A 25,539-nucleotide genomic window follows, 5' to 3' on the forward strand; every position below is an offset into this window, starting at 1 on the left:
GTATGTTTTTTATGTGTGTTACGCTATAACTCCGCCCCTGGTAGACCGATTTTGAAAATTCCTTTTTCATCCCAAATTTAGTGCTTGCAGGTGGGTCATATTTTTTGTTTATTTTTTGGAGTCGAAGACCAATAAGTGAGGTTTACATATTAAAGGAATTATTTCGTTACTTTTTATTGTATTGTTTTTTGGGAATATTTTGTTTTTTAGTGTATTTTTTTAATTCGATTTTGTTTTTTTTAATTAAAATTATTATTTTTATTTGTATTATTTGCAGTAATAACCCTTGCAATAAATGCTTTTTTGGCAACTTGACAGTTTATTGATGCCGCTAAAGAAATCAGCTGGACGGTAGGCAACAAATCTTACTAATGTTATAAATGCGAAAGTTTAGATGGATGGATGGATGGATGTTTGTTAGCGTTTGTAGCCTAAACGGCTGAACGGATCTTCATGAAATTTGACACAGGTTTAGAGCATAGTCTGGAAGAACATATAGGCTACTTTTTATCCCGGGAATAGTTACGGTTCCCGTGGGATTCGTTAATTTAGTTTTTTAATGTTCACTCGATTATTCTGCAACATATCTTATTGAAATTTGGCACAGATATAAAACAAAGTGTGGAGTACACATGGGATAACCTTCATGTCTGAGAAATGTCCGGTTCCCGGGATACGTAGCTTTTTGTAATTTATATCGTTCGTATGTTCTCTAATACCACGCGGACGAAGTCGTGGGCAACAGCTCGTGTTTCATAAGCTTTTTGTTTATTAGCCTCTCGGGTATTAAATTTTTTTCCCGCCAAAAAGATGCAGTCGGTACTGCAGAACGGCAATTTGTAAATTATAGGTAAGGACCTATTATTTACAAAACATGAGAATAACTACTCAACTGTGTGTTTTTAAATGTTTTTTTAAACTGACTTTGTGCGCGCATGTATATTCACCTAAATTACATGAGAATGGTTTTTCACCTGTGTGTGTTCTTAAATGTCTTTTTAAACTGCTTTTTTGTGTACATGTATATTTACATAAATTGCACGAGAATGGTTTTTCGCGTGTGTGTGTGTTCTTAAATGACTTTTTAAAGTGTTTTTTCGTGCACATGTATATTTACATAAATTGCACGAGAATGGTTTTTCACCTGTGTGTGTTCTTAAATGACTTTTTAAACTGCTTCTTTGTGTACATGTATATTTACATAAATTACATGAGAATGGTTTTTCACCTGTGTGTGTTCTTAAATGACTTTTTAAAGTGTTTTTTCGTGCACATGTATATTTACATAAATTGCACGAGAAAGGTTTCTCACCTGTGTGTGTTCTTAAATGTATATTTAAATTGCCTTTTTGTGTACATGTATATTTACATAAATTGCACGAGAAAGGTTTCTCACCTGTGTGTGTTCTTAGATGTCTTTTTATATTGCCTTTAATTGTAGATGTATATTTACATAAATTACATGAAAATGGTTTCTCCTCTGTGTGTGTTCCTAAATGTATAATTAAACTGCTTTTTCGTGCACATGTATATTTACAAAAATTACATGAGAATGGTTTCTCACCTGTGTGTGTTCTTAAATGTATAATTAAACTGCTTTTTTGTGTAGATGTATATTTACATAAATTACATGAGAATGGTTTCTCACCTGTGTGTATTCTTAGATGTCTTTTTATATTGCCTTTAATTGTAGATGTATATTTACAAAAATTACATGAGAATGGTTTCTCGCCTGTGTGTGTTCTTAAATGATTTTTAAATCGGACTTTTATTATACATTTGTATCCACAGACATGACATGTGTATACTCTCTTAGCTGCATGTACTTTTAAATGCGTCTCCATACAACGCTTCACTTTAGTTTTGAATTCACACATATCACAATAAAAAAAATCGTTAAGGAAAGTAGTTTCTTGAATATTTACATTCTTTGTCTGGTCAATTTTATTTTCTTCTATTATATGTTTCTTCAGTAAATTTTTCGTGGAAAAACATTTACCACATTGATCGCATGTGAAGTTATTTGACGTCTTTGGTGCGTTATTGCTGTTATTGTTAATATCAAATGGTTTTTTAGTTTTATGTTCTAATTTTCTATATTTACGTACATCTAAGTCAGCAGACTCTTTTACATTTTCTATAGTACTCGGAATTAAATCTGAAAATATATAGCTTAATTTAATTACCTATTTAATTTTTTCTTTATAATTTAAGGTGGCAAACGAGCAAGCGGACTGAATTCACCGAAATGTAAAGTGACCGCTGCACAAACATCCGCAATTGCAGCGCTGCCTACCCTTCATTGACGGAGACGCACATAAAGAGGACATTTCCCCTTCCTATGCGTCTCCTCCACCGTCAAATCCACTTTTTCTTCCCATCCTTTCCTCTTAAGAAAAGGGTGGAAAGGCAAAATGACTAAAATTAGGCCTCCAGCACCACACTCATCAGACTGTACGCGGAATTGCTTCCATTTGACGCTTGTCTTCTGTGTGGTCGTGGTATTACTGGGGGCGAGCCCTGCAGTGCTAACATGTTAAAGCGGGCACTACCACTACAAATTTGTATAAACAACACATTCCTTTGAACTTTGAAGTTAGTAGTTAGATACATGAATTTTAAATAAGAAAATGTTATCTACTTTTAAACTATTACTGAGCTATGAGAGTAATATTTTTCGGGAATGTTTTTTTACTGTTCTTTTTTAACCGACTTTCCAAAAGAAGAAGGTACTAAATTCGTCTGTATATTTTTTTTGTATGTAACTAGCTTTCGTCGGCGACTCCGTCCGCGCGAAATTAAAAAAAAAAACTAAGTAACCTATGTGTTCTTCCAGACTATCTCCTACATCTATGACAACTTTCATCGAAATCCGTTCAGCAGTTTAGGCTACAAACTCTAACAAACATCCATCTAAACTTTCGCATTTATAATATTAGCAAAATTTAATTTTGGCTGACGAGTGAGGTTTTCAAATTGACTTTTTAAAATTATTACTAACTGGCGTTAATTACCTGTAATACTTTGTGTAATTGATATCGATTTGTTGGATATCTTGTCGCCTTTTATTGCAACTTCAAATATATTATCGTCTGGTTTATTATTAGACGATAAAGTCGATTCCTTTACTTTATTTGAAGTAATAGGCGTTTGTTCTGAAATATAATTAAATCTTGTTAATTAAAAGTGTTTAAAAGTTTTTTTTTTTCATAGATTTCAAACAAATTTTCATATTCCTATTAAGTTTTTTTTTTATATTTACCACGTTGATGACCCACGAATTTTTTTTGTGTGTTTTTTCCTGATAACTTGTTAACATTAATACCTATTTTACAATTATGACTTTTGTCTTCATTGTTATCGTTAATTTTTTCGCTTGAAGTACTAGGCGTTGGTTCTGTAAGAAATAGTTAACTATAAGGCAGTGTACTACGGCTTCATGATTTATGGATCTAAATGTTGGGCAGTAAAAGGGACGGATGAAAGGAGAATACGTGTGGCGGAAATGCGAATTTTAAGATGGACGTGTGGGGTAACACGAATGGATAATATACGAGATGAGTATATTAGAGGAAGTTTGAAAGTAGCCCCAGTGGTTGAGAAAATAAGGCGTAAAAGGTTAGAGTGGTATGGGCATGTTATGAGAAGGGATGAATCGCATGTAACAAGACGGACGTTAGTTATGAATGTGGAGGTACACCGGTAGAGGTAGACATAGAAAGAGATGGATGTATTGCGTGAAAGGTGACAAGATCAAGAAGGGAGAGATGACTGAGATGACGGATAATAGAGTGCTTTGGAGGACGAAAACCCGGTGCGCCCTACTGGAGTAGGATAAGGCAGGGGAGATGATGAGTATACTAAGGCTTACAGTAATATTTACAGTTACATAATAAAATAAAAATTCACCTGATTTTTTAGTCTGACAATTATAAAACCTCAAATCGATGCCTAAACGATGTGCCGCTTCACTGCCGTAGTAAACCAGTAGCTCCGTATTGCGTGGGATTATCTTAATAGTGCTGTAGTCATTAAAAATAAATAAATACTAATACCAAGCACATTTTCTTCTTTATAACTATGGCTTACTTATGAAGACTTTAACAGTGGTAGTGTCCGCTTTAACATCTTAGCACGAGTGCAATACCACGACCACACAGAAGACAGGCGTGAATTGGAAGTAATTCCGTGTTTCGTCTGATGAGTGTGGTGCCGGAGGCCTAATTTAAGTCCCTTTCTCTTTACCACCCTCTTCTTATAAGGAGAGGATGGGAAGAGGAAGTGGATTTGATGGTGGAGGAGAAGCATAGGAAGAGGAAATATCCTCTTTATGTGCGTCTCCTCCTCTGTCGGACAGGGGTAGGCAACGCATCTGCAATTGCGGATGTCTATGGGCAGCGGTCGCTTCGCCATTTTGGCGGATTCAGGTGGCCGCTTGCTCGTTTGCCACCTTATGTTATAAAAAAAAAAGAAGACGAATCGAATGACTATGGCAGTGGTAGAGCCCGCTCTAACATTGTTAAACTAGCAAACACTTTTTTTTTCATTTATAAACCTGCGTTTGACCACGATACTACCTAGAACTTCTTCTAAAATTAACAGAGAAAATATCCTCAAATATCTCCCCTGTCAAATATGCTTCTCCTCATGCATTTGTCATTCCATTCCTATTCTGTCAGTCCCGCTTTCTAGTCTTTTTAACCTTACCGATAATAGATATGTCCTTTATATTGAAACGCGACGAGATTCTGTTCCTTCGAATTTCGGGAGCAGTTGATGAACCGCATCCAGTTTGAGCGGTGGCCATCGCCTCCGTCCACTACGTGGGACGGCTTGTTGTTTTTGTCGAATATCTACATACAAACTTTAGTTCTAAAACAGTATTCGTTAAAGTAGTTAACTATATTATTTTCAGTAACTAATATATCAAAACTAAAAGATTTAAACCCATAAAGACAGCTAGAAGCACTATAAACGCACTTAAAGTCGTTGAATAGTTGACTAAACAGCTTTTTAGATGGAACTAGGGTTGAACGGAGGAAATTTTAACGGAAGCGAATGCGAAGGCGAAGGGCTTCACCTCTGCAGAAGCGGAGGTTAACGGAAGCGGAAGCGGAGGCCAATAATAAAATATTAATTGCGATTTATCAAAGAAACAAAAACTAAAACTACGTTAATTCAAAATACAGATGGTACAGTTCCGTTTCAACCCTAGATGTAACGTATGTTACAACTTACAAGGGACGTCTTTAGTGGTCACTAAATGATTCTGTGATCAGTCATTCTCTATAGATACAAAACCTAAAAAAATCCAAGATAAAATCAACATAAAACGATATTACATAAGTTATACAGTTAATAAAATTGGAGTGAAAAAATGCGATATAAAAATATAGTTATTTATGCACATTGTAGCCTTGCGTTATATTGAACATTTTTTTTATTCCGCGTTTCGTCTGATGAGTCTGGTGCCGGAGGCCTAATTTTATTCCCTTTTCCTTTCCACCCTTTTCTTAAGAGGATAGGATTGAAAGGAAAAGTGGATTTGAGGGTGGAGGAGATGTAGGGGAAATGTCCTCTTTATGTGCGTCTCCTCCTCCGTCAATGAAGGGTAGGCAACGCATCTGTAGTTGCGGATGTCTACGTGCAGCGGTCGCTTTCCATTTCGGTGGATTCAGGCCGCTTAATCGTTTGCCATCTTATATTATAAAAAAATATAAAAAATAAAATGGAAACTTACTTGCCAACAGTAACTTGAATCTGGATATTTCTTGACAACACCGCGGTAAGGTCCGAAGCGTACGCCGTTTGGCAAAGTCACTGAACTAAACACTCCCAGACCAGCACCTAAATATTCTTATACTCGTGAAATTTAACATTTAAAATTTAGTCGAAAAAATTATTTTTAGGAAATGTCTAGTAGGTTTATACCGTAACTTCATTCCCGTAGTATTAAAAAAGCATAGTTTAAAATGTTAAAAACGTCATTCTCTTATTTTTACTACAGATACTAGTGAATAGGGAATATGCATGTTTTTTTTAAACAATTCTACTTGTTACAAGATAACCAGAAAAAAACATTGACTCGAAAAGCAACCATTGAGCTGAAAATAATATAAAAGATTACGATCATTTTCGTGCGACTAAAACGCAGTTGGCATGAGACACGTGACGTCAATCGTCAGATTTCATTCATCATATTCGCTCAGATATCACTTCGATATAAAAAAACATCAAAGAATCTGATTGGTTCTCAGTTGTTCAAAAGTCAAAAATCGATTAATTTTTATTATTTTTATTATAAGTGGCAATTGATGATTCTTTTCATTTATAATTTTATTTAAAAGTTTGTTTTGATATCGTGTTTACAATAAAATACTTCAAGAGTGAATTTATACAAAAACTACCGTAAATTAACTGTGTATTGTCAACACAATGACGCCATAATAGATAAGTCACTTGCTTCGATAATAGCGTTGCGTTTTAGAATTTCAAAAAAGACACTTTTTAATGACTTTTCGCCACTAAATCACATTACATATTTTAAAAAAATATTTACAGGTATGCTTTTATACCTTAAAATAAATACCTAAAGAGTTTGGTCCAATTTGGCGACATTATTGCCTATTCAGTCACAAAAAAATCATACCTGGTATACAAGATCTATTGATATGTAGAAACGCCTTTGGTATAGTTAATGCTGCCCGAGGAACGTACGGAGGATAATTTGTTACTTCTGGAACCTACGTTAAACAAATACTAGAAGATGTAACACGCAGCAAAATACACCAATATTATAAAGAGGAAAGATTTGTATTTTCGTATGTATTGTAATAATTCAAAAACTACTGGGCCGATTTCAAAAATTCTTTCACATTAAAAGCTACGTTTTATAGTAACAGATTATATTTTTAATTTCACGTGGACAAAATCGCGAGCAATAAATCATAGTGCGAAAAACGAGCGAGCGGCCGTCTGAATTTGCCAAAAAGGCGAAGCGCCCTTTAGACAAAGTTAAGAGTATATTAGAGGAAATTTAAAAGTAGCGCCAGTGGTGGAGAAATTGAGAAGCAAAAGGTTAGCGTGGTATGGACATGTTATGACATAAACCAGAAAGTGTTAAGATTGAATGTTGGCTACAAAGGTAGAAGAAGACCGAGGAAAGTATAGATTGTGTGAAAGAGGATATGCTTGAGAAAGGATTGTATTCAGATATGGCTGATAGAGATGTATGGAAGAGCACATACTGTGCCAACCTTCCGTAAGGATAAGGGCAAGTTGATGACAGGAACTGAAAACTTACCTTCGTATCCGGCAGAATTAGTAGAGGTCCGTGCTGAGGGCACATATCATACACGTAGTCACGGCAGCCTGAACAATCTATTACAAAATGTTAAAAAACTAAGAAACTAATTTAAGTAGTTAACATCTTCGACATTATTCAATTGACGTGTTTTTTTGCTTTAAAATAACAAAAATAGTTGGACTATCCTCTACATCTACGACTTTCATCAAGATCAGTACAGCCGTTTTGGCGGTAAACTCTAAGATACATCCATCCATCTAAAATTTCACATTATTAGTAACACCAACCAACATCTCAAGAAGCTCTCGCTAGACAGATGGATTAGGAGCCCGATTCAAAAGGCGGTTATTTTAGAAACCGCACACATTGTGAGGAGGTTCTTGGGTCTGCAACCCTGACCACTGGTTGCTTGATGGATCGGATTCCGCAGCCAGGGGTGCTCTATTTTTTACATAATATGTTTTACATTCATTTTTATATTTATAGAAATCATGTAGTAAATATGTAAATAAAGATATATGGAGATCTTAGTAAGATACACTTACAGATATATTCGTCGAAACTTGGGTCTTCAGGTTCAAAATAACTGATGCGCGGCAACTGTCTCAACTTCGAATGTGCCATGGTGACTAAATAAAAAAGCAATATCTCAATAGCACCAATGCGATCGATTTTTACACACAATTTAGAGAAAATTTCTCATTATGGAGCGGTAACAAGTAAAGGAATAACCCATGTTAAAACAGCAAAAAAAGTTTGTTGTAAAGTGTAAAGAAATCATCAATTGAATTTTAAAACTTTTTCTATATATTTAGAGCAATTTCAAACCCAAAAGTTAAAATTCGTTATAGCCTAAATGATAGAAATTGAAATGAATATGTATACTTTAATTAAATATTTCGTAACTAATATGTTGTAAATACATTTTATACACATTCTTATTAACATAAAAGATGTTAAAATTAAATATAACGATAAATACTTACGTTTTACTCTTTCAGAAACTTAAATACGAAAAAACTCTTGCACTAAATAAAATTTTCACTTTCGCGCCTTGCACTCCTCTAACAAATTAACAAAATGTCTGTTGAGGAAATAGATAGAGAATTTAAAATAAAACTGACAAATATTGCATAAATATAATCATAGTTGATTATACTTTCACTCTTATACAAAACATATGCTACTATCCTTGTCGCACGTAATTCATTTAATTTAAAAATTAACCGATAATAATTATTTGTACAAATTAAAGTTAATATATTATTTTAAAATTAAAATAACAATTTGATACAAAGATTACTGAGTTCAAGTTGAACGCAAATAAAGAATTACACAAATAAGAAGTTTTATTTATTCCCAAATAATAGAATTTGACGACCGCGGCAAAATAAGTCAATTCCCGCCGAAAAATGTTTTGCATTTTTTATAGAAATAGAGTACAGCGTTCCATTTCGATAATAAAAATTAATAGACTTTTTAACATCTTAAATAATTAAAACATTTTCTGGATATGCAGTGTTATAAAATAAAAGTGTGAAAGTAAAAATGCACTTAAATAAAAAATCACATATTAAAATTAAACAGAATTCTTGATCAGTTGGTTTCGATCATTTTTGTTCTTAGGTACAAGGTACCCTTTGACAATGACAGATTTAATTTGGCATTAAATGTCACAACAATAAAAAATATTAAAAAAGAGAAAAAACAATAGACGTTTTACTATAAAACAAAATGGAAACAAGGGTGGAATGTTAATATTTGTGAATGTATAAATAGTGTTTCAATATATTTGCATGTTTAAATGTAGTTTTAAAGGTTTCAAAAATCTGCAACGAACGTATAATTTCAGGTCTGTTTACTCATCTATAATATAATTCATACTTTATTCTACTTAAGCTTCTAAGCATAGATGGATATGTAATTATTTAATACTAGTTTTTGCCCGCGACTCCGTCCGCGTGGAATTAAAGAAAACAATATGTGTAGCCTATGTGTTCTTCCAGAGTATCCTCTACGTCGATGCCAAATTTCATCAAGATCCATTCAGCCGCTTAGGCTACAAACTCTAACAAACACCCATCCATCTAAACTTTCGCATTTATAATATTAGTAAGATATTATGGTAGCTATTTACGGTTATTTTAGTCCCCATGAACATTATGCAAAATTAAACCACTATTGAGATAGAATTTTTTAAATAGATTCAAAAGTGGAACATTAAATATTCATTTTAAGAAAGTATCAAGTGAAATCGAATTTTTATTTCTTATTTATAAAAAACAATTAAATACTGGTTGGTTTTTACTTTTTTTAGGAATTTCAGTGAAAAGAATAATAATAAAGAGCTTTATGATTCGTTATAAAATATACACTTTACAATGTTACCAACTTTGTAAATAAGACAAGTAAACAGATAAATAATTTTATTTCATGTATTTTACAAATTTCATATAAATCCTTAATCATTAAATAAATAAATAGGACACACAGAAAAAACACACAAAAATTTAGCAATAGTAGGCTTAGTAGGAGTCACAATTTTTTTAAATATCAGACATATTATATTGATACTTTTTACATTCATAATTCAAAAAGAAGTCAATATTTAGTAGTTAACTCTTTCACACTTATTGTATCTAATGTGTGTGACAGAGAGAGCTATAGCAACTGTTGCTTGGGTTTAAATTGGACAAGGGCAGCTGTAGGTATGGCTGTACATATTGTAGGGTTGAATCATTTTAGAATTTATTGTATAAGTCGCTATGTAAGGTATAGTGTTGCCGCAATCCCATCGAGTTCTATCACCTGTTGTGTTAGTGTTGCCAAATGACACAAATTTGGTTTTTTCTATCAAATCTAAGGTTGTCAGATAATGGGTTATGATGGCTTGATATTGTTTTATGACTGCCATAATAGTGATGCTAGGATTGCCTCAGTCGGTAATAATTAGTGATACTAGGTTTGTCACATTATAAAAAAATTGTCATATTGTTGACAACCTAGTAACAGCAGTTTTTAATTAATTTATGCTTAAAGTAATGTCTCACGATAGACAATTTAATTACTAGTAACATGTGTTAGTATCTTTGTCACATTGTGACTCAGTACTGTAGTGCTGGTTGCCTGCAGTAGTGATGAAAAGGTTACTAGTATGTTAGGGTTGTCACAAGATGCACCAGTTTCATCCCTAGGATTAAGCTTTTGTATAACTGCTCTGTTCGTCTGCATTGGAGTTAGGGTTACACTGTGTTGGGGTTTACCAGGGTTAACCAGGAGTTTAGTGTAAATGCGCTGCGTAGATGCAATATTGATGTTAGGTTTGCACTGTGTTAGGATTGTCACAAAATGCACCAGTTTCATCACTAGAAGTTAGGGTTGTCACAAGATACACCAATTTCATCACTAGAGTTTAGGGTTGCACTGTGCTAAGGTTGTCACAAGATGCATCGGTTTCATCACTAGAAGTTAGGGTTGTCACAAGATACACCGGTTTCATCACTAGAAGTTAGGGTTGTCACAAGATACACCGGTTTCATCACTAGAAGTTAGGGTTGCATATTAGGGTTGTCAAAAGCGCTAGGGTTGCGGTTTAGCCCAGTCGCGACGTGCCCGCGCACGCCTTGGCCAGGGTTTCTTGAGATGGACATGCTGCACGTGGGCGCGTTGTTCGCCCGCTGTTGTGAAGCATTTGCCACAAGTTTCACAACGGTGAGGTTTCAAACCAGTATGAATCTGAAACGATATTATTTATAGTATAGCTTTCACCCGCGACTCCGTACGCGTAGAATTAAAAAAAAGATGTTTTTCCAGACTATGTTCTGCATCTAGACCAAATTTTCTCAAAATCAGTTAGTTAAAAAATTAAGGGTAGGCATTTACACGAATTCTCTTGGCATATCGCTCGTTTGCTACTTATAATTTGCCAAAACAGCGAAACCTTTAAATTTTGCCTACATTTAATCAACAAAGAAAGAGGAAACATTTGTATTAAAATTTAAATTTTTCTGTATTAAAATAACTCGACAACTACCAAGCATATTTCAAAAATTCTTTTACCAATCAAAAAATATGTTATCAGAAGTAACATTGGCTTTATTTATTACTATTTTTTTTTCCATCGGGCGAAGTTGCGAACGATAGTGATTATACTATATCATGACAAGCATGTGACGTTAATTCGCCAAATCAGCGAAACAAAAAAACTTACATTTAATAAAAAAAGATATAAATAATCTATATCTATCTATACTAATATTATAAAGAGGAAAGATTTGTATTTTCGAAATTTCGCCAAAACGGCGAAACCCAAAAAATCTTACATTTAATTAACATATACAAAAATACTTACAAACATATGCCTTCTTCTATTATTATAGAATGCGAACCGTTTCCCGCAAAGTGGACATTCGTATAAAGGTCGTTGTTCACTGTGCACTCGCAAATGTAACATCAGGTTACTACGTTGTGTGAAACTCTTCTCGCAACTTGAGCATTTAAAACGCTTGATACCAGTGTGGACCCACATGTGGTCTTTTAGTAAAGCCATACTCTGGAAAAATACATTTTTACTAGTAGCTAGTTTGTATGGATGTTTGACATGTGCCAGCCCAACAGTATATAGTCCCTTTCCCACATGAGGATTTTTCCAATTTTTTTACCCCCTAAGTTTGAAAACGTGAAAATATATAGCCTAAAGCGTGTAAGTGTAGGGCTTTTTATTAAAGAAAGAATTATTCAAAAATATACTGTGATTTCTGACATACTATGCCACGAAGTGTGTTTACGCTTTATTATATTAAGTACTAGTTATTGCTCGTGACTTCGCCCTCGTGAAATTAAAAAATAACACGGCCTAAATAAATATTTTGTTATTTTTTTAATTTTGTTCTTTTTAATTTTAAGCGGACGAAGTCACAACTAGTATTAAACATAATAAAGCGTACACACTTCGTGACGTAGTATGTCAATCATAGCATATTTTTGGACAATTCTTTCTTACATAAAAAGCCCTACACTTACACGATTTAGGCGTCATATTTTCACGCTATTAAACTTAGGAGGATAAATAAATTGGAAAATACTGTAAAGCTAGAAAGATACAGACACTGCAAGCTATAATATTAGTATAGATATAACATTTTTAATAACATAATGTGGCAAACGAGCAAACAACCTGAATCTACCGAAATGTAAAGCGTCCGCTGCACATAAACATCCGCTATTGCAGCGCTGCCTGCCCTTCATTGACGGAGATGCACATAAAGAGGACATTTCTCCTTCCTATGCGTCTCTACCGTCAAATACACTTCCCCTTCCCATCTTATAAAAAAAGGGTAGCAAAAGGTAATGGACTGAAATGAGTCCTCCGGCACCACACTCATCAGTACACGGAATATCTTCCACTTGACGCTGTCTGTGGTCGTGGTATTGCTGAGAGCCTGCACTGTCATGGTAGAGCGGCCTCTACCACTGTTAAATACCTGGAATATCCTCCCACATCTTTCACACATAGCTGGTGTTTTCATAGCGGGATATTTGGTACGATTCTTATCTGGATGTTCTCGTCGGAAATGTTGAGCGTAAAGACGTAAATCTCTTAATTGTACACCACACTGAAATATAAAATATACTAATACAGTCATCGATAACTCAAACCATGGTAACATAAAAACCTCTATAACTTCAAAAAATATTATGTTCCCTTCTCATCAGAGCCCAAAACCTCTATAACATAGAACATTGATAACTTAAAACCTCTATAACTTAAAATGTTTTGTTTCCCTTGGACTTTAACTTATCTAACTCGCCACAATACATGAGATATTAAAAAAATATTTTCCTATGTGTTCTTCCAGTATCTAAACATCTATACTAATATAATAAAGAGGTAGTTATGTATATTTGTATTGACGTAACTCAAAAACTACTGGGTCGATTTCAATTCTTTCACCGTTAGAAAGCTACGTTATCAGTGAGCAACATAGGCTATTATTACACGCGGGCGAAGTCGCGAGCTACAGTAAGTCTATGATAAACATCGAAATCCGTTCAGCAAATACAAACATACATCTAAACTATCGCGTCTTACTAATAAATGTGAAAGTTTAGATGTATGTTAGTTTGTATTCTAAGCTGTTGAACGGATCGCGATGATTGTCATACATGTATGTTAGATTTTTAACTATTTTGATGTATTCTGTATTCTTGAAGATTATTTAGTCTGTGCTATAAAATAATACCATCTATACTATTATAATAAAGCGTAAACACACACTTCTTTGTTGCCTAATGACAGCAACAACACCATATTTTTGAATAATTCTTTTTTTTAATAAAAAGCTGTACACTTGCGTCACGCTTTAGGCTATATATTTTCACGCCAATAAACTTAGGGGGTAAATATTTTGGATAAAATCCCTAATGAGGGAAAGAGACCATAAGTTGCTGCTAACATCAAGCACGCAAAGTTGCCATCGTCATGTCATTTTGACATTTGTAATTGATAATTTGACAAATGTAAAGAATAAAATAAATTTTTCATATTTTAATGCGGATGAAGCCGCACGAGAACAGCTAGTTTGTCATAATTTGAAATAACGATGTAATCTTTGTAATTGTCATCCAAAACATTATTTAAAACATTTATGTCATGGTTTAAAAATGTCGTAATTGTGCTTGTTATGTTAATAATCGGATAGTAGTCGGATGTCAAACATAAGGGCGGCATTAGCTCGCCGACACGACGGCCATATTGGTAAGGTTATTGTGTGCAAATTGGAAGAAAACATAAGAGATAATGAAGACTATATTTTAATAAAGCATAACATGGCTGTGACGCCCATATGTAGAAATACTGGAAGAACACATAGGACAATATTTTTTTTTAATTCCACGCAGACTGAGTCGTGGGCGAAATCTAAATCGAAACATCAAAAAAGACATATAAAAGGACCTCCGCCATCCCTGCATTAACTGAGCTTGCAATCTTTTGCCACATTTTTTTTACTTGCTCTAAGGTTGTATATATTTTCATATCTAGTTTTTTTTTGCAAATAAAAACCCCTTTTTTATTTATTTTAGAATGTGGTCTAGAGTACAAAAATGGGAACCTGTGAACTAACCTGTTCGCATGCAATAGGTCCGTGATGGGTTATATCAGCGTCGTTAGCGACGTCGCGCGCGTGGATCATCGGTCGTCTCTCTATACGACGTACGGAACGTACTCGAACACTCTCTGTGTTCATACTTTGAGAATCATTGCGTATCTTATTCCTACAATAGAAAGAAATTCATCATACTTGTTATCCTACTCCCGTTCGCGCAAAAGGTTTTTGTCCAAACTCTATACGTCATCTCAGTCATCACTCCCTTGATCATGTCACCTTTCACACAATCCATCTCTTTCTACGTCTACCTCTACTAGTCTTGGGTAGTACACGTACGACGTACTAAAAAGTAATGTTACTCGGCACTGTAATAAAAGTAACGTTACTGAACGGCTTCTGTTTATCAGACATTTGGCACTTTTAGTACAATACACGATATCAGTGTTCGCCTCTTCGTTGTTTGATTTGATTGAATATTTGCCAGATTGAAGCATCCCTCGGTAATAAAAGTGAAAAGTGGATAAAATCATTTATAACTTAAATTTATTCTCGCTAATATATGTTTGACCCTGATTAAAATTTGATGTGAAGTAATCTATAACGCTCGTTATATTCTATTCATGTATTGTGTTTTCACAAATCTGAAGTACTAAAGGTACTAAAAGTGTGTACTAGTACGTTTTCCCAATTGTACTAGTACACACTTGCAGATGTCCGATTAAGCCATAGACTAACCTCTACCGGTGTACACTCATAACTAACGTTCTTGTAACATGCGATTCAACCCTCATAACATATCATGCTAACCTTTTACTCCTTACATTCTACCACTGGGGATACTCTCACTTCCTCTAATATACTCATTTCGTATCTTATCCTATTCGCATTTATATTTTAAGCAATTTTTTCAGTCTAAACTTGTACTATTAGACCATATTGCCCCAATACTTACCTTATACTCATTAATTCCTCTAAAAATATTCATCTATACTATTAGAAAGTGGAAAAAATTGTATTTTTGTTTATAGAAGTAACTCAAAAACTACTGGGTCGATTTCAAAAATTCTTTGGCCATTATAAAAGTAATTTATAGAGTAACATAGACTTTATTTTTACTATTTTCTACCATCACGGGAAGTCGCGAGCAACAGCTACTAATATTATAAAGAGGAAAGATTTATATTTTTGTATGTACTGAAATAACTCAAAAACTACTGGGACAGTATCAAAAATTCTTTCACCATTAGAAAGGTAATTTATAGAGTAACATAGGCTTTATTTTTATTATCACGGGAAGTCGCGAGCAACAGCTAGTCTATACTATAATAATATTATAAAGAGGAAAAATTTATATTTTTGTATATATTGAAATAACTCAAAAACTACTGGGGCAATTTCAAAAATTCTTTCACTATTATATAGCTAATTTATCAATCAGTATCTTAGGCTGTTTATTTTTAACTTCAAGTGAATGAATTAACTTACGGATCGTCATCGCTGCTGTGTCTAGAAGATAACTTAAGATGTCTGCTGTAAGCGTCTTCTGATATAAATCTGACATCACACAATTCGCAATACGGACCTTCTAAACTTATCTGAAATTATTGACACAATCTTACTAATATTATAAATGCGAAAGTTTAGATGGATGTTTGTTTGTTAGTGTTTGTAGCCTAAACGGCTGAACGGATCTCCATGAAATTTGGCACAGGTTTAGAGCATAGTCTGGAAGAACACATAGGCTACTTTTTATCACGGGAATAGTTACGGTTCCCGTAGGATACATGGATTTTGTTTCTCCATATTTAATAACATGTTGAAATCTATAGAATCTTACGAATATAAATGTAAAAGTTTGGATGTTTGTTAGAGTTTGTAGCCTAAACTGCTGAACGGATTTCGATGAAAGTCATAGATGTAGAGGATATTCTGGAAGAATACATAGGCTACTTACGTTTGTTTTTTCTTATTCCACGCGAACAGAGTCGCTGGCAAAAGCTAGTATTTAATAATTATATATATTTAAAGTTTAGATGGATGTTTGTTAGAGTTTGTAGCCTAAACTGCTGAACGGATTTCAATGAAAGTCATAGATGTAGAGGATAGTCTGGAAGGACACATAGGCTACTTCTGTATTTATTACCACGCGGACAAATTCGCGGACGGAAGCTAGTAAATAAATCAACTGACCGTTTTATCGTGTAATCGATGTTTCTTCTTTTTATGTACTTCAATACCTTTTTGACTAACAAACGTATAACCGCAAAGTTCACAAACGAAATCCGATACGTGTTTTATCCGAATATGACCCATATAAGTTGTTAATTTGCTGAAAATAATATAATTTTATATTATAATGTGGCAAACGAGCAAGCGGACTGCATCCACCGAAATGTAAAGCGACCGCTGCACATAAACATCCGCAATTGCAGCGCTGCCTACCCTTCATTGACGGAGACGCACATAAAGAGAATATTTCCCCTTCCTATGCGTATCCACCGTCAAATCCACTTTTCCTTCTTATCCTTTCCTCTTAAGAAAAGGGCGGAAAGGGAAATGGACTAAAATGAGGCCTCCGGCGCCACACTCATCAGTACGCGGAATTGATTCCACTTCCCGCCTGTCTTGTATGGTCGTGATATTGCGTAGAGTAAAGTGCAAATGTTAAAGCGGGCTCTACCACTGTTAAATATATTACTATTATAAATGCGAAAGTTTGGATGGATGGATGTTTGTACCCTACTGCTGAACGGATCTTGACAAAATTTCGTATATAGATGTAGAGAATAGTCTGATATAATAGACTACTCACTTTTTTTTTTAAATTCTAAGAGAACGAAGTCGCGTGCGAAAGCTAGTAATATAAGCCATATTTATTTTATTAATGTTATAAAATCTACTAAAAAGAGGTTAAAAACTGAAAATGCAGATTATCAAGAAATCTATACTAAAGATAAAGAGGCAAGATTTGTATTTTTATATGTATTGAAATAACTTAAATACTGGACCGATTTCAAAAGCAAGTAAAAATTTAGCCTATGTTACTGATAACGATAGCTTTTTAATAGTGAAAGAATTTTTGAAATCGAACCAATAGTTTTTGTGTTATTCCGATACAAAAAAAAAATCCTCTTTACAATAGTATAGATAAAGTGGGAGCTCAGATCTATATGGTTGTCTCTCTCACACATATGACTTACTACTAAGTGCGACAGAGACAACGCTCTACAAACTTACTCAAATTCGCAGGGACAATGCGGGCATTGGTATTTAGTACCTGCGTGCCATTTCTCATGTTCTCTCGCAACTCCTCTGGAAGAATAAAACATATATTCTCCTATATTTATTAATTTAACCCATTCATTTAGAATCATCTTGTATTGGTATTGAAATCACTCTGTATTTGTAGAAAAAATCACCCTGTATTTGTAGAAAAAATCACCCTGTATTTGTAGTATAATCACCCTGTATTTGTAGTATAATCACCCTGTATTTGTAGTATAATCACCCTGTATTTGTAGTATAATCACCTGTATTTGTAGTATAATCACCCTGTATTTGTAGTATAATCACCCTGTATTTGTATTCAAATATTGTACACTAGAGGTTCCCGTTCAACTTCATTTGCATGAAATTATGAAAATTTTATTTTATTGTTTACATTTGTCAAATTATCAATAGCAAATGTCAAAATGACATGACATTACAAATTTTTCAATCTTGCTTTCTTGATGTTGGCAGCAACTTATGGTCTCTTTCACACATTAAGAGTTTTTATCCAAAATATTTACCCCCTAAGTTTAATAGCGTGAAAATATATAGCCTAAAGCGTGACGAAGTGTAAGGCTTTTTATTAAAAAATCATTATTCAAAAATATGGTGTAATTGCTGACATCTTAGGCAACAAAGTGTGTGTTTACGCTTTATTATAATATAGATTTATTTGTATTACCTATTCCTAGTAACAAATGGACATCCTTTACAATTGAACTGCTCCGTATGTTGCGATGTTAAATGTTTTCTCAAAGCCCTCGCTGATTTCAAACGAGTTTTACATACGAAACATTCATATGCACCACTTTGCTGAAAAAAACGTATCACAACAGTTTTTTTTAAAAAAAAAGCATTGTTGACACTTCACATGAGACATTTTTCACATATTCAAAAACACATATCTATGTAAATAACTAGCTGTTGCTCGCGACTCCGATCGCGTAGAATTAAAAAAAAAAAAAGTCTGTGTGTTCTTCCAGACTTTCCTCTACATCTATACCAAATTTCATGGAAATCCGTTCACCTATTTAGGCTACACTATAGCACTATAAAAACTATAGCAAACATCCATCCATACATCCAAACTTTCTCCTGAGAATAATAGATAAAAGTTTAAATTTGTTTTAGGCTTTGAATTTACATAAATAAAAACACTCAGTATTTTTTTTTATAACATAAGGTGGCAAACGACCACCTCAATCCGCCAAAATGGCAAAGCGACTGCCCATAGACATCCGCAATTACAGCTTACCCTTATCCGACGGAGGAAACACACATAAAGAGGATATTTCCCCTTCCTATGCATCTCCACCGTCAAATCCACTTCCTCTTCCCATCCTCTTCTTGTGAGAAAAGGGTGGTAAAGAGAAAGGGACTTAAATTAGTCCTCCGGCACCACACTCATCAGACGAAACACGGAATTGTTTCCATTTGACGGCTGTCTTCTGTGTGGTCGTGGTATTACTGGGACTGAGCCCTGCAGTGCTAACATGTTAAAGCGGGCACTACCACTGTAAAGTGTAGTATGTTATATGTACTAATATTATAAATGTAATAGTCTGGAAATTACAGAATTACTTAAGTTTTTTAATTCTACACAGAGTCGTCGGCGTAGTCTATAATAAAAAGATTTTTATTTTTGTATGTAATAGTATAACTCAAAAACTACTTGGGTAATTTAAAAAATTCTTTCACCATTAAAAAGCTAAATTATCAGAGAGTGATATAGGCTATATTTTTTTACATTTTTATAATATACAGACGGAGTCACGGTAGAAAACAAGCATCTCACCTCTGTATGTCTCACTATATGTGCGTCGAATCTATCTTTTATTATAAAACCTTTAAAACAAACATCACATTTGTACGGAGCAGTTGTGTAAGAAGTTGTAAACTGTCGTTTAGTTATTTCTTCTATCTGTTCTTCGTATGTGAGATTTTTTATAGTAAATAATGTTTCATCTAACCCATCTATATGCTTTCTTCGTTTAACATCAGAGATTTTGTACCTGAAAATATTATGTTACTCATGTTACTAATATTATAAATACGAAAGTTTAGTTGGATGTTTGTTAGTTTGTAGCCTAAACTGCTGAACGGATCTCCATGAAATTTGGCACAGGTTTAGAGTAGTCTGGAATACATAGGCTACTTTTTATCCCAGGAATAGTTACGGTTCCCGTGGGATTCATTAATTTAGTTTTTTAATGTTTACTCGATCATTCTGCAACGGTACAACATATCTTATTGAAATTTGTCACAGATATAAAACAAAGTGTGGAGTACACATGGGATAAGGTTCATGCCCGAGAAATGTTCGGTTCCCGAGGGATACGTAACTTTTTGTAATTTATATAGTTTGTATGTTTTCTAATAACACGCGGACGAAGTCGCGGGCAATAGCTCGTACTATAATAAATGCGAAAGTTTAGATGGATGGATGTGTTACTTTTTTTAATCATATAAGGTGGCAAACGAGCAAGCGTCATGAATCCACCGAAATGGAAAGCGACCGCTGCCCATAAACATCCGCAATTGCAGCGTTGTATACCCTTTATTGACGGAGACGCACATAAAGAGGACATTTCCCCTTCCTATGCGTCCTAAATCCTCCTTTCCTTACCATCCTTCCCTCTTAAGAGAAGGGTGGATAGGGAAAGGAATAAAATAAGGCCTCTGGCACCACACTCATCAGACTGTACGCGGAATTGCTTCCACTTCACGCCTGTCTTGTGTGGTTGTGGTATTACACTGGGCGAGCTCTGCAGTGCAAAGATGTTAAAGCGGGCTTTTTTAAAATTCTTTCACCACTAAAAAACTACGTTATCAGTAAGTAACAGTAACAATAAAATAAAATATACCTATCCATAGTCATTAGCGGATTATCATCATCATTTTTCACTTTCACTTGCTTCTTCTCGACTTTTACCTTCTTTTTTCTTTTCACCTTCTGTTTCTTTACGTTCATTTCACTCAATTTCCTATCATCTTCACTTTCAAAATGATGATCACTTACAAACATCCCATTATCTTCACGTTTGATTTCTAACTCCAGTAAAGGCACAGCCTGGACTTTGACGTCATAATTATATACGTCATCAATGACGTCATCGACGACGTCATCGGTATCAGAGAACTCAGTCTTCAAAATGCCTTGATTAACATGTAAGTCGCAATCATTTGGTTCATAATATTTTTGTACTAAACTCGTATTTAATCCATGTTCGTTTTTATTTATATTTTTCACCATTTGAATTGTTAACTGAAAATAAATTATCTATCTATATCTACACTATTATAATAAAGCGTAAACACATACTTCTTTGTTGCCTAAGATGTCAGCAATTACACCATATTTTTGAATTATTATTTTTTTAATATAAAGCCCTACACTTACGTCACGCTTTAGACTATATATTTCACGACATTACACTTAGGGGGTAAATATTTTGATAATAACCTTAATGTGGGAAAGAGACCATAAGTTGCTGCCAACATCAAGGAAGCAAGATTGTCATGTCATGTCATTTTGACATTTGCTATTGATAATTTGACAAATGTAAACAATAATATAAAATTTAAAGCGGATGAAGTCGCATGGGAACAGCTAGTATATATATATTTATAATATTTATCAACGAATTCTTCAGGAAAAACAAGTATTAAATAAAATTAACTACATAATGTGAATTATACAAAACTTACATGTGTCTCAGTTGATAATAAATCTGTCATCAGTCTCTGGCTCATGATTGCCTTGTTCCTAAACCTGTGACACGACACAAGTCTGTGTGTGCACTCCCAACACAACTTCTGCGGCAAATTGTCATCCTCACTCGGCTGAAATGTCACTCATTGCACACACACAACAAAGGTAACAGTCCATTTGTCTACTGACATTAAACACAAAACTCACCAACAATCCAGTTATTTCTTGATATGGCAAATTTAATTTATAATCTGCTATATGGTACAGTTTTCTGTCCGTAGCCAGACATATCCTACACACCTGGAAATGTATAAAATAACATTCAATAATAACATTTGTTCAGAACAAAATTAGTACCGTGTAGAATCGGCGCATCTCTAGATTATCGGCAAAATGTCAAATCCCTAGCTGAGAGCTGTCAATGTCACTAGAAGTATGGACATTGGCGCATCCTGAGTTCTGACGAGAAGTGTTGCTCTGAGTTTAAAAGCGACTATATATATTAAATAAATTGTTTAAAACAATGAAATTTAAAAAGATTAAGAATTGTATATTTGTATGAATTAACTCAAAAACTACTGGGTCAATTTCAATTCTTTAACCTTTAAAAAAGCTATGTTATCAGTGAGTAACAGGCTATTTAAACTACTTTTTTTAATTCTATAAGAACAAAGTCATGAGCAACAACTAGTAACAAAAAAACTGAATACCCTTTATCTCACAGTAATCTATGTTAGATTTCATTTACATTTTTTTAACTATTAGTAGATTTTTGTTAATTTACTAATATTTCCTTTAACCATTCCAAATAAGCTGTAGGCTTGTGCTAGGATATGGTTCACAGTCGAATGGCGGGATTCGAACCCTTGTCCGCATGATACTCCGTACCACAAACCATTATTGGTGCATTAATTCATTCCTTTCAAATTTTAAATTTATAGTATTAGTAAGATTTATCATCTTTAAAACATACCTTCCAAACTGCTGATGAATTTAAGTCCTCATTCAAATCCTGAAATTTATTCATTTTTATAGGAATGCCAACAAAACATATTAAAATAGATTTACATACAGTGGTTGAACGTCAGTAAAAAGTATAAACATAAACATGTTTCATTTACACGCAAACACAACAATCGCAGATATAAAAACAAACAATGTGTAAAAATTACCTCATATCTCAAAAATTACAATTAATCTTTTCATAATAAACTAGTCTTGGGCTTAATCGGACATCTGCAAGTGCGCACCGTACTAGTACAATTGGGAAAACGTACTAGTACACACTTTTAGTACCTTTAGTACTTCAGATTTTTGAAAACAGAATACATGAATAGAATATAACGGGGGTTATATATAACTTCACATCAATTTTTAAGCACGGTCAAACATATGTTATTAGCGAAAATAAATTTAGTAGTGAATAATTGTATCCACTTATGATTCTCATTATCGAAGGTGGATGCTTCAATCTGTCAAATATTCAATCAAATCAAACAACGAAGAGGCGAACACCGATATCGTGTAGTGTACTAAAAGTACTAAATGTCCGATTTACAAAAGCCGTTAGGTAACGTTACTTTTAGTACAGTGCCGAGTAACATTACTTTTTAGTACATCGTATGTGTACTACCCAAGACTATAATAAACCAATATTTATATGAATTGACTTGTTTGAAAAGGGACTTGGAGCCTACAACTCTAACCCAGAGCGGGTTTTTATCTATAACTATCTATCTATACTATTATAATAAAGCGTAAACACACACTTCTTTGTTGCCTAAGATGTCAGCAATTACACCATATTTTTGAATAATTCTTTTTATAATAAAAAGCCCTATACCTACGATATGCTTTAGGCTATATATTTTCACGCCATTAAACTTAAGGGGCAAATATTTTGGATAAAAACCCTAATGTGGGAAAGAGACCATAAGTTGCTGCCAACATCAAGGAAGCAAGATTGCCATGCTTTGTCATCATGTCATGTCATTTTGACATTTTCTATTGATAATTTGACACATGTAAACAATAAAATAAAATTTTCATAATTTTACGCGGATGAAGTCGCAGGTGAACAGCTAGTACTAATATAATTACTACACAGCATGTTTTTGAATAATTCTTATTCTATAAAAAAGCCTGACATTTACAACATGCTTTAGGCTATATATTTTTTCGCATCTAAACTTCATCATCCACTTGCCCTTATCCCTTATGAAGGGTCGGCACAGTATGTGCTCTTACATACATCTCTATCAGCCGTCATATCTGAATCCACTCCTTTCTTAAGCATTTCTTCTTTCACACAATCCATCCATACTTTCTTCGGTCTTCCTCTTCCTTTGTAGCCATACACACTCAATCTCAACACTTTCTGGTTTATGTCCCCATCATTTCGTCGCATAACATTTTTTCGCATCTAAACTTAAGGGGTAAATATTATAAAATATAAAATCCTTTATGTGGTAATAGGGACAAAATCTACAAGACAGCATCAAAGAAGCAAGATTGCTGGTAACTAATTGTTATCCAATATCAAAGGCCATCATTGTCAGTTTGACTTTTGCAATTAATTTAACAAATGTAAACGATAAAATAAAGTTTTTATAATGTTATGCAGATGAAACCCGATGGAAACAACTAGTATAAATAAAAAATCATACACAAATCAATTATTAACCTCCTGAGAATATAAAATAATAATTATATACTTATACCAGCTCTAGCCTGCCACTTCGTCTGCGTCAAATAAAACAAAAAATTAGCCTATGTGTTCTTCCAGACTATACACACATTTATGTCAAATTTCATTGAGATCCATTTAGCTGTTAGGCTACAACTCTAACAAACATCCATCCATCAAAACTTTTGCATTAAAATATTAGTAAAATTTATTACCTGTGCAAGAACTGGTATGGCTCCATTCTTGATCTTCCTTAGTCCACATTTAGTTTCATAAAAATCGTCAGTGTTGAAGTGTTCAGAACATACAGTACTCCTGTCTTTCGGTTCCCAATCAATACAGAGGGCTTCTATCCATTTGGTACGCAAGCTAGCTTCCCTCGGAAACCTGGGACAAGGAAACAAGGAATCTTATGTTAAAGTATTTATTTATGTGACGAAAGTTGTAACATTCTACAGATAACCAAATAAAATTATGATATATAAATAGTTACAAAACTGAAATGTTTAAACGAATTTATAAAAATGTTGTTCAAAATTTGCATTATTTATGTACTTTAGTTGTCTTAGGTTATTGATGTAGAAAAATCAACAAAACTTACATATGAAATGTAATTCCATGGCTTTTAGTTGTTCGTTTTGTATCATTTGTACAATTTTGTACACTACACCGCATTTTCAGTTATACTTTCATACATAATATATGAATTATTATAAACTTTTCTCTATTTACGATATTACACGTACACGTATTTTCTAGATAGTTTAATCTCTTTTAGGAAACATAGTATATTTGGTGTTAATATTTATTATAAAGATAAATTATTTGAATGCTAATGTCTTTTGAATAATTATTTTGTTATGAAAATATTTGTATTTAAAAGGACTGACAATAAAACTACGCTTTGACAAGCTTGAACATTGGCTTCTCTGCTTACTGGATACGCCATTCTTTATTAAAAGAGTGTAATAAAAAATTAATGTTGTAATTTTTCTCATTTTCTTCTAAAGCTATATTTATATTATTATAATAATTTTAGTAAACGGCTGAAGATTTAAAAAATAGACATAGAATATTTTTAATTTTTTGAAAGTCCATTTTCATTTCAACAATATCAATTGAACTTCCTTTCAATATTGCATCAGCAAACCCCTGCCATTATTTTAATAACAAAACCCTTGCTTTAACTTATTTTTCAACGACTGTTAAATTGATTTCCGTCTATAATAAATTCCACCTTTATTAAGATAATCTTCAATGCAGGTAATTTCTATTAAATATGTGTAAAATGGCAACTGAAAAATATATCTGTCACTGTCAAATATCTAGGCATGTCCTGAACTAAAATTGATGATCTGCAAATCGGACGTGTAATAGGTAGTTTTCGAGTGTTTTATTGGTGTTTATTCTCTTTTGATTATCTAGTTCGTAGTTTTGTGGTGTTTTTATAAGTGTT

General features: G+C 33.6%; 2 protein-coding genes and 1 pseudogene across 2 annotated transcripts in view; 1 reads left to right on the plus strand and 2 right to left on the minus strand.

The window, feature by feature from the left end:
- Positions 1 to 716: 716 nt before the first annotated feature.
- LOC106105950 lies at positions 717 to 7,999 on the minus strand (annotated as a pseudogene).
- Positions 8,000 to 9,062: 1,063 nt separating this feature from the next.
- Positions 9,063 to 25,539, plus strand: part of LOC106105927 (zinc finger and SCAN domain-containing protein 2-like) — a 45,943-nt gene continuing 29,466 nt past the window's right edge. The window contains exon 1 of the mRNA XM_013286403.1: positions 9,063 to 9,158. Coding sequence (XP_013141857.1) covers positions 9,103 to 9,158 — 56 coding nt within the window. The 5' untranslated portion in view covers positions 9,063 to 9,102. The remainder of the gene's footprint in view (positions 9,159 to 25,539) is intronic.
- Positions 9,772 to 25,026, minus strand: LOC106105929 (putative zinc finger protein 724). Its single transcript, XM_013286404.1, has 15 exons — positions 24,685 to 25,026; positions 24,299 to 24,470; positions 22,371 to 22,409; positions 21,605 to 21,697; positions 21,394 to 21,528; positions 20,550 to 20,950; positions 19,481 to 19,697; positions 18,368 to 18,498; positions 17,653 to 17,727; positions 16,606 to 16,744; positions 15,901 to 16,010; positions 14,431 to 14,581; positions 12,790 to 12,921; positions 11,658 to 11,858; positions 9,772 to 11,041 (listed from the first exon to the last, which is right to left on the minus strand). The coding sequence occupies exons 1-15, from the start codon at positions 24,756 to 24,758 to the stop codon at positions 10,886 to 10,888; spliced, it is 2,226 nt and encodes a 741-aa protein (XP_013141858.1). The 5' UTR covers positions 24,759 to 25,026; the 3' UTR covers positions 9,772 to 10,885.

This window comes from Papilio polytes, unplaced genomic scaffold, assembly GCF_000836215.1.
Source record: "Papilio polytes unplaced genomic scaffold, Ppol_1.0 DF822622.1, whole genome shotgun sequence".
Taxonomy (NCBI): domain Eukaryota; kingdom Metazoa; phylum Arthropoda; class Insecta; order Lepidoptera; family Papilionidae; genus Papilio; species Papilio polytes.